We start from the raw sequence: 11,039 nt of genomic DNA on the forward strand, positions 1-11,039 counted from the left end.
AACGTGGTGAATTGTTATCGACAATCATATGTTCTGTTGGATGGCATTTTCTGGTGCAAATTTTAGACTGAAGAGTCATTAGAGTAATTAAAGAGTAAATTTGCATGAATTTAGAAAAGTGACCAATAAAGAAAAAATTTTGACAAAGAGTTCTGGACAGAATAAAATATAGGGAATAGAATAAACTAGGAAAGTAAGCTGCCAATATACTTGCAAATTCTAATAGATTCAGGGTTGAAGTGTCGTTTTGAGTCAGAATGTCTGTTTCAATCAGCAGGTCTACCCCAAATTAAAGTGAGAAGAAAGGTATTCTCTGCTAACAGGGATGCATTTCACTAGCCAGCCAATTGGCCATGATAATGCAGCAATCGTAATGCATGCAAGCCATTGTTCCCAGTTCAGTCTCTTAGTGTTCGCAAACCTCTGCAAGAACTCCACCATAATCACTTGAAGAACCACTGTAATTCCTACTATGCCAATGAATAGTTTGTTCTTCTGTATTCCTTCAAATATGTTCTTCCTCTCCAGCTTTCTTGCATTGAATTCATTGAAAAATTGGCAGAGAACAAAGCTATTGAAAATGATGGTGTCCTTAACCTTCTTGTTCACACCAAAGATTGAGCTTCCTCTAAACTGTAGCACCAATAAGACAGTTACCTGATAAAGAGCCTGAGCCATGAGATTTCTCCACATGATATTGGTTATAAGGGGTTCACTTCGACCTACAGGTTTTTTATCCATGAGGTCATCAGTGGGTTGTTCAGTTGCCAAAGCCAATGCCCCTAGTGTATCCATTATGAGATTCACCCAAAGAAGCTGGATAGCTGTGAGTGGGACTTCACCTGATGATATTGCAGCTACGAAGTTGATAACCAGGGCTGCAACATTCACTGTGAGTTGAAACTGGATAAACTTTTGGATATTGTAATATACACATCTGCCCCACTTCAGTACTGTTACTACGGAATTGAAATTGTCATCCAAGATCACAATATCCGAGCTTTCCTTTGCCACCTCGGTGCCTTGTATTCCCATAGACAGTCCAATATCTGCTTCTTTCAGTGCAGGGGCATCGTTGGTTCCATCACCTGTGACTGCTACCACCTGGCCTTTCTGCTTCAAACATTGTACCATCAGAAGCTTGTCAAAGGGGGTTGATCTTGCCATTACCAAAATGCCATCAATTTTTTCCATTCTTTCTTCTGGTGAGTAATTTCTGAATGTTGCACCTTCAACTATTGCATTGTTCAGATCTTCGTTGGATTTGAGAATTCCACAATCCAATGCTATTGACCGGGCTGTGAAAATGTTGTCTCCAGTAATCATTTTGATGCTAACTCCAGCTTTTCTGCAAGATTCTACAGCAGCTTTGACTTCTGGTCGACAAGGGTCCTTCAAACCCACAAACCCTAACAATGTCAGTCCAGTATCTGGAAGATGTTGACATTTTAGTTGACTTTCTTCTGTAAGCCTTTTGCATGCAAAAGCAATGCAACGTAGGCTTCTGCCTGCCATGCCCTGGATTATTGTTTCAAGTTGCTTTTTCTCTTCGCCATCAATATCTATGAGCATACCACTTCTGACATAATAATTTGAACACATAGCCAAAATCATCTCTGCTGCTCCCTTCCAGTGCACATGAGTTGTCCTTGTACTACTATTGCTCCTCACCAACATCCCGCTCCTTTTTTTCGCAGAATTGAAAGGTTCTACATGGACAATTTCGTTTGCATGCTTCACTTGCTGGATGTTCATTTGCATGTCGGAGATGGCCCAGGAAAGGAGAGCTGACTCAGTTGGGCTACCAGAAATTTCTGGATAAACAGAAGTGGGTGATACATGTACTTCTCCTGTAGTATTTAAGCCAACACCTTGTTTTATCAATTCAGTAACATCTGGGCTGATTTCTAGTGATTCTTTTTCCTTCCATGACTCCTTGCCTAACCAAAATTCAGTGACCTGCATCTGGTTCAGTGTGAGAGTGCCAGTCTTGTCGGTGCAGATGGTTGTGGCAGAACCCATTGTTTCACAAGCAGATAACCTCCGGACCAGGGAATGATCAGCCATCATTCTTTTCATTGAGTAAGCGAGGGTTAGTGTCACAGCCAGTGGCAAACCCTCTGGAATTGCAACTACAACAATTGTTACTGCTGAGGCAATGATACGAACAGTAGCATTCATGATGTGATTGGCATTGGTCTGGCCTTTAATAAACTCTTTTTTCCCACTTTCATCAAAAGTATGTCCTGTAAAGTAACGTATCATCAGAACCATTAGAACGAGGAAAGCCACGAATAATCCTACTTTTCCAATATAAGATGTCAGCTTGTTTAGCCGGGCCTGTAACGGTGTATGTTCATTCACGTTCTGAGTTATCGAACTCATCATCTGACCCCATGTGGTTTTCATGCCTACAGATGTAACAAGCATGTGCCCATAGCCATCCATGACCTTCGTACCTGACAGCAAAAAAGGGTTCTCGGTCTCATCGATCTCAATCTGGTCGCTTTCTCCAGTCATGCTAGATTCATCAACCTTCATTGAATGGCCATCCAAGAACAAACCATCAGCAGGAATATGGTCTCCAGTCTTCAAGAACACAATATCCCCCACAACAACATGGAAGATTGATGTGTGTTGCCTCCGCCCATCTCTCACAACTTCCACCTCAATGTTACTATTCTCGTTAGAAAGCTGCAAGAATTGCCTGCTCTGTTTGAAGTTGCTGATGGCAGAGACTGCAAGAACCAGCACAACAGCAACAAGTATACTTCCTCCATCGTACCACCCTTCTTTTAGGCCATGCTGCTTGATTCCAAAGCTAAGAGATAGAGCCGCACACAAAAGAAGTATGATAATTGTGGAATCTTTAAAGGCTTCTACAAGGAAACTCATAAAGCCTTTAACTGGCGCCTTCTTGTAAGTATTGGAACCATACTCGTCAACCCTTTTCTGAATGCTGCCCTGGTCTCCAGAAATACCATTCTTTTCATCAGTTTCAAGGATTGCTGCAAGTTTCTTGGTTCCGCCATATTTGCTCAGATCATCAAAGTTTTTGTCTTTAACCAAGTCAGCAAGTACGCTTTTGTCAACATCGAGAAAGGGTTCATGATCAAGATGATGACTATTACTGGGATCAATATCGATCGCAACATAGGATTCAGTACGTTGCAAGATAGGGCGAAAAACTAGGGCACTCGTAGAAGCTGCTTTCTTGGATAAAGAAACTACAAAGTATGTGGCTCTAAAAACCAACTGCAATCTCTTCTGGGCATTTTTGTTGCAATAATCTTTGCCAATAATGACCATGGTGTAAGGAAGGCTTCAAGAATAAGAAAAAGAAACAAACTTTGTGATTTGGTGGGGAAAAAAGGGAACGAGTAATGCTCTACTGTTGTGATTTCAAGGGCCAAAAGAAGACGACAAAAAGAGGCTCTGTTAGGCACAGGATGTTAATCGTGTTTTTATAACCGTCCTCCTGAAGAAAGTTCTATGCAATTTCATAGTTTCCTGTATTCTTAACTGTGGTAATTTTTTTTTGGAAGTTTACTTCTTCTTTTCTTTAAGTTACCGACTTGAAAATGGCTCGAGAAATCGATGAAATTTCTTTATTCATTTCCTCGCAAGTTCCAACCCATTCTTACTCAGATGTTGAGCGAGATTTTCGAGGAGTATGGTAGCTTGTAACGTGAGTTGACTACACTTTTGACTTTAAAAGATTTGTTGTCTCTTTTTTTTTTTTTTGTTGGCTATGAATATATCATGAAACTTGAAAGTAACTTCTTTCATACATACAATGAAGTTTCATGGAAAGTAAGTCTAAACACATATCCTTTGCATGTACAAGAACATGAAATTCATTCACAAGTGTTTAACGGTAAAAGTTCATGTAAAAGTGTAATTGAGTTTATTGGAATTGATAATATGCGCGTGAATTACCCACTTATAAAACTTGCAATTTTGTTAAAATTAATTATTTATTGACTTAAAAGACTCTTTTGTGTGACTTGTTCGTTTCATTGACTCACAATTTTTCGTTGAAAAACAAGAGTAACTTCTTTTAAACCGATATGTACAACGAAATTTCTTGGCAAATCCACCTTAAGTTCTTTTTTGAACACGTATTTATTAACATATATAGTCTATGTGCAATGAAATTTCTCTTGCAATATTTATTAATCAATATGTACAATGAAATTTCTTGGCAAATCCATCTTAAATTCTTTTTTGAACACGTATTTATTAACATATATAGTCTATGTGTGAATGCAATTGCCTCCAATTGAATTGTTTGCTGATGTGGCTCTCTCCCATTAGCCGATTGGTGGTAGTCCTCCAATTGATTCCAATTTAATGAGTTGTAGTCTCTTGATTCGTCAATTGGTGATTGTCCTCTCAATTGCACATGAAAATGGTAATGTGGAGAGTTTTGATTTGTCAATTGTATTGAAATTTGGCCTTCTTTTTTTTCCCAACGATTTTTTTTTTTTTTACTTTGGTCAATTGAATTGTTTTGATTGGTCAGATGTGAATGCAATGTCACATTTAATTATCACTTTTTTATTGTTGTTATCGAAAAAGTGCCCTCTTTTGCTATTAGTGGTTCATTAGTTAGCTAATAATTTCGCCCTTTCATTGCCCAACAAATCATCTTCTGAAGGCATGCATTGTGCTAAAATTTGCTCATCTCTTTTTTCCCCCAACAGATCACATTAACACAAAATTTGGCGTGTTTTTTTTCCCACCAAATCGCATCTAATTACCAATCCTTTGCAATTAGTTGTTAGTAGCTACTTAATAATGCCTTTTTTTTTATTGTCATCCAACAAATCGCGTTTGGTTAGCAGTTATTTGCAATTGTTAACAAAAACAATGACTTTTTTTTGTTGTTGCCAAAAAAAAAAACCGCATTTAATTATCATTGTTTTACAGATGCTATCGATAAGTGACCTCTTTTGCGATGAATGCTTCATTAGTTAATTAATAATTTTACCTTCTGATTGCCTAACAAGTCCTCCTCTAAATGCGTGTAGGATTGTGTTGAAATTTAACCTTCTTTTTTTTGGCCGAACGGATCGCTTAATTTTGGCCACCTTTTTTTTTGCCCCAGCCCCAGCGGATCACATTAACAAAAAAAGTGGCCTTTTTTTCTCTTCCACCAAATTGCATCTAACTACCAATACTTTGCAATTAGTTGTTAATAGTTACTTAATATTGCTTTTTTTTTTGTCATCCAACAGATCGCGTTTAATTAGCAATTCCTTGCCATTAATGATTGGTCAATTGTGATGAAATTTGACCTTCTTTTTTTTTCCTCAAAGGATTTTTTTTTTACTTTGGTCAATTGAATTGTTTTGATTGGTCAGATGTGAATGCAATGTCACATTTAATTATTGCTTTTTTTTTTACGGTTGTTATCGAAAAAATGCCCTCTTTTGCGGTTAATGGTTCGTTAGCTAGCTAATAATTTCGCCCTTTTATTGCCCAACAAATCATCCTCTGAATGCATGCATTGTACTAAAATTTGCCCATCTCCTTTTTCTCCCAACGGATCACATTAACAAAAAATTGGGCTTGTTTATTTTTCCCGCCAAATCGCATCGAATTACCAATCCTTTGCAATTAGTTGTTAGTAGCAACTTATTAATGCTTTTTTTTAAATTGTCATCCAACGGATCGCATTTGGTTAGCAGTTATTTGCAATTGTTAACAAAAAAAATGACTTTTTTTGTTGTTGAAAAAAAAAGTCGCAAAAAAAAAGTTGCATTTAATTATCCTTTTTTTACAGATGCTATCGAAAAATGCCCTCTTTTGCGATTAATACTTCATTAGTTAATTAATAATTTCACCTTCTGATTGCCTAACAAGTCCCCCTCTAAATGCGTGTAGGATTGTGGTAAAATTTGGCATTCTTTTTTTTTTTTTTGGCCAAACGGATCGCTAAAATTTGACCACCCCTTTTTCCCCCAACGGATCACATTAACAAAAAAATGGTCTTTTTTCCTCTTCCACCAAATTGCATCTAATTACCAATACTTCGCAATTAGTTGTTAATAGCTACTTCATAATGCCTTTTTTTTGTTATCCAACGGATCACATTTAATTAGCGATTCCTTGCAATTGTTAGCCAAAAAAAAAGACTTTTTTTGTTGCAAAAAAAAAAACACATTTAATTATCAATTTTTTTTACAGATGTTATTGAAAGAATGCCCTGTTTTGCCATTAATGCTTCATTAGTTAATTAATAATTTCACTTTTTGATTGGCTAACAAATCCTCCTCTAAATGCACGTAGGATTGTGCTAAAATTTGGCCTTCTGTTTTTTTTTTTTTTTGGCCCAACGGATCGCATTGACAAAAAATTGAGCTTCTTTCTTTTTCCCAACGAATCGCATCTGATTGCCAATCCCTTGCAATTAGTTGGTAAAAACTAATTAGTGGCAACCAATTTTGGCCTTTTTCTTCACTGTCCAAGAAAGCACATCGATTTTTTGCGGCTAATTCTTATTAATGCCTGATTAATACCAGCAGCTTAAATTAACCAAAAAATTTTCTCCTTTTACTTTTTTTCCCTGCAACTTATGCTTGCCTGTCAAATTTTTATAATTGATTGTTAACAATTAGTTATTGGCTAATTAATACCAATATGTTGGGTTAACAAAAGAAGGCTCCTTTTTTTTGTAATAAGACTTATGTTTACCTATCAATTTTTTGCAATTAATTAATTGCTCGTTCCATTTTTCACTATTGTCCAACAAATTATGTTTAGTTGTTGGTTTTTTCTCTTCATCTTTATTTGTTAATAATTAATTAATTTGTTGGCCTACGTTTTTAACCATTCAAAAAAATGCCGCTCTGTTTATATCATCTGTGCTAAGAAAATTATCTACTTTCGTATCTTTGCCTGGCAAATTGCGCTTACCCATTACTTTGCTTGATTTTAAAATGTACTTTCTATGCATTTTAATCAAATGCATCCTCACACACCTCTTTTGATTACTTTCATTTGGTGGGAAGTTGTTGTATTTTATGCGAAAGATGGGAGCTCTGTTTTACTATATTACCCAGCCTTAGTCTTTTAATTTACTCTTTCTCTCAATGTGGTTTCTCATTTTTGGTTTCTTTATCATGGTCATGTTTGTAAAAATGGAGTAACTGTCACTGTGCAATCCTGCCAGACGTCACTTTTTAGCCTTACTCTGTTCGGGGATAATCCTGCGTTTTTCCTTTGTACAATGGACACTGATATTGCCTGGTTTCTCCTAGCAGAAATTCGGCTACTTATCATCATGATCAGTGGTAAGTGTGCATCTACTGCATTGTTTCTTCTAATCTTTTGCTCTTACTTTTTCACTAGAAAGAAAAAAGGTACTTTATGAGCTTGCTTTTTCACATGCTCTTGCGTCTTTTAGACTTTCCTCGTTGCTAATTTTTTGCATTGGTTTCAACTTGCAGAGTTGCTATTGCTACTGTGTTGCTGGTGAGTGTTCTGCTTCAAGATCATTTTACTTAGTCTCTCTGCATGTGTTGAGCTTTTTAAAAAAAAATAATAATAATTAGCTTATTACCTTGTTATTTCTCTTCTTTATCAGTTTCTTTCTTTTCTCATGCAGTTTTGTCCCTTTAATTTTTTCACTGCTTTTTAAACTATTAACAAGAGTTTATTTTTTCCTTTTTCCCTTTCTTTTCCCTGTTAACTTTTGCATGATCGTTTTTATTGTGGTACCTCCTGCTCTTCTTCGATTCTACTGTGTGGATTTTCTGCAGGCAAACAGGTTGATGTTTCTGGTTCTCCTCTCTTCCCCCTTTCTTTTATATTTTACCATTTAGATTCCATTTCTTTTACATGTATTTTCTGCTACCTTGTTGGTTGCATGTTGTTTCAGTCTTGTTTCATTGACTTTTGAATTGTCGAACCTTGTTTGCTTCTTGCCATTTCTTGTTTGCTACATGTACAAGATTATTACCTTCTAGCTCATTACTTGCTTATTAATTTTAGCTTAGTATTTTACAAACCTGTTCCTTTTTTTTGTTAATTGGTAAAATTTTACCTTTTTTATATAGTCCTTTGACATTGTACACTTTGAACAATTAGAGTGAATGGGTAGATGTTCTACTCGCCACAAAAGGTACGCAGAAATGCCATGCTTAGAAAAAAAAATGAGCTTCTGCGCTATCGAAGAGAAGATAGGGCTGCCAAGAAAAAAGAAAAGCACTTTCTCTCGCGTATTCATAAGGTTCCACTTGATTATGTGGAAACAGGTGTTTCTTTTCCTGAAACTGGCACTATCCCGTGTGATAGTGGAAAGCAACCTTTTATGCATGGCCAAATGCTAGAAAGTGGGGGTTTTAAGAATGGCCACGATAATGTCAATGTTGTTGCTGAAGCATTACAATACATGTCATCTCATGAGTCTGCTTCCTTTAATCTTCACAGTCGTTCTGCTTCCTCTTCTAGGGAAATGCATTGTGCACCAACAATAGTTGTATTGGGAGGTACTATCAGTGTCGCCCTTTCCTGGCCTTTTTCTTTGTGTCCATTTCTTGCTTTTGAAAACATCCTTGTTCTCTTCTCCACTGATTGATCCTTCCATATTGTTGTTCTGTGCAAGTAAGTAAACCTTAATTTGCGACCTGCAGAACTTCCGCTCATTGATACGGCTAATCTTAGGAGCTGTCAACCAACATCCCTCCATGGAAATAGGAAAAGCTTAGGCTCCTATTCTTGTACAGCTACGCCTGATCTTCGTCTATTTAACAAAAAGAATAGGAACTCTGCCTCTATAACAGTATTGATGAACTAGCAAATTCTTTGGAAGCTCCTTACTGTGATAAAGAGATCTAACCTATGCACAATCTTTTTGAACATGTGATTGAATATTGTCTTTTTACTGATCTTTCCATGAATTCTAAAGAGTTGTATTCTCCTCTTCCTGAGTGCCAAAGTTCTGGAACAAAAACTGCTTGCTCTGAACCTCTTATGTTGATTGACCAAACAAGCAGCTTTCCTCATCTGTCTGATGGAACCATGCAGCCCTTTTGCATTGACAAACAAATTTTACCTTATAATGAACTTTTTGAAAATGTTGTTAGGTTCTCTCCTTTGCGTAATCCTTACATGGACTTTGGAAAAAATCAACTTGTCTTGAATGATATCCATAAAGAATTATATTTGCAAAAGAAACTTTTGTCTCTGAGAAGCAATCTTCTGCACCAGCATCTACTTCTCAAGGAATATATTCCTTTGGCTTTTTCCATGTGATTGTCAATTCTTTTTTCCTTGTCCACTTAGATCCACAAAAAAAAATATATTTTTCAGTTCTATTTGGCTGGAACTTTCATACTTTGCTCACTCTATTGACTGTACACATTCAAATGCCCCTGGACCTTTTTATTCAGCTTGTTCCTTTATATAGTTGTAGAAATCTCTTTTGTTCAAGATAGAGAGTCTAACAAGTCTACTAAAAAAAGTGATTTTCAAGGGAAAAAAAGGCGCCATCATAGTTCTTCTGCCTCCTATCTAAAGATCAACCTTCTGGTCAAAATCATGATTGTCGTGAAAGTATGAGGAAGCAGACTCCGGGTTGGCTTTTTATATCTCCTTCTCTTTCTATAGCTTTCCAGATTATGTTATTGATTAGATTAATAAAGGCGCGACTTAGTGCAATTTGCAGCTATAGTTTGAAATTAAATGTAGCGAGGCCTCGCAGAGGTCACTAACAAAGGTCTTTTTCAACTTGATGAGATCCCTCATGAAGCCATTACCCTTCCAGATGCTCTTAATTGTGAACACTGTGGAGCTAAAATGTTCTATTTGGAACCTCCTAGCTTTTGTTGCTCTGGCGGAGAGATCTCTATTGTGGCTCCACTGATGCCTTATGATCTTAAGTGTTTGTTTATTGGAAATGATGAAGAAAGCACTCACTTTAGAAATAATGTTTGAACCTATAATAATAACTTGGGATTTACGTCCTTAGCTGCGAGATATGACCCGAAATTGATCAAAAATACAAAAGTTGTTTATACCTTCCGTGTTCAAGGCCAGATTTATCACTTCCTCAATGGTTTGACGCAGCTAGGTGACAAACCATCTAGAATCTAGTTCTACTTCTTTGACACTGATGAAGAATTAGCAAAAAGAACTGGAAACTGTGAAAAGTTATGCGAAAGCACTTTAAAATTGCTTATGCGCATCCTTTTGAACAATCCTTATACCAAACCTCAGGGATATACCCAATCTTGATAGCTATAAAATCATGCTTAATTGTTACCCTGATTTAGACTAGTGTGTCTATAATCTACCATCTGCCTTGCAAGTTGCCGCCATATGGACTGAAGATGAGAATGAATCAACATATAGGAGTGTTCATATTCAAGTTTATACTCACTCACATACCAGCCATAGGATTAATCATTACTATGGTTGTTATGATCCTCTACAGTATCCTATTCTTTTTTCTAAAGGTGAATGTGGATGGCACCATGGTATTAAAAGACTATACAAGAGGAAAAGAAATGAGGATTCTTGTGAGGGCGATTCAAATGTTGATCCTTCGTCTTGTGGCAAATTCCTTTAGCTTGTGAAAGCTAGTAGAGTTGATCTTAGGTTGTTCCTTGACTTATCAATCAAACCCACTTGATTGTGGCGTCCTCTACCGTTGAATTCGTCCTTGAGTGGTTCAAGTTTGGGTTCAACTCCATCAGTTCCGCAACGTGTCCTCTAAGATCCTAAGTTTGCTTCCGTGCTCACACCAAGACGATGCGCGGAAGCTACTGTGAGGACCTCAAAAATTTCATTATCCTCTGGAAAATTAAATCAAAATATTATTGAAAATATTAAAATTATCCAATAATATGTATTTATATTTAAATAATATTGTTTTCAATCATTCAAATGTTACATTTCAATTTATTTGAATTTTTAAGATTTAATTGACGGTTCGCGTTCGGCAAAACCCTAAGTTGAGTTTTCGCGCACCGACTCGCGAATTAGTCCTAAGTTGAAATGTAGTATATGTAGAGGCTCTAAAAAGGTATAAT

At 36.6% G+C, this 11,039-nt stretch overlaps 1 protein-coding gene across 1 annotated transcript; it reads right to left on the minus strand.

Annotated features, from left to right (window-relative positions):
• Positions 1-267: 267 nt before the first annotated feature.
• On the minus strand, positions 268-3,309 carry LOC113766319 (calcium-transporting ATPase 12, plasma membrane-type-like). The gene has a single exon (XM_027310522.1). It carries the CDS (start codon positions 3,307-3,309, stop codon positions 280-282), a length of 3,030 nt encoding a protein of 1,009 aa, XP_027166323.1. The 3' UTR covers positions 268-279.
• Between the last annotated feature and the right edge of the window lie 7,730 nt (positions 3,310-11,039).

Source organism: Coffea eugenioides, chromosome 3 (assembly GCF_003713205.1).
Source record: "Coffea eugenioides isolate CCC68of chromosome 3, Ceug_1.0, whole genome shotgun sequence".
NCBI lineage: Eukaryota > Viridiplantae > Streptophyta > Magnoliopsida > Gentianales > Rubiaceae > Coffea > Coffea eugenioides.

Bases quoted from the DNA above. Each gene is read 5' to 3' on its own strand.
- LOC113766319 (XM_027310522.1), bottom strand. From the start codon at position 3,309: ATGGTCATTATTGGCAAAGATTATTGCAACAAAAATGCCCAGAAGAGA.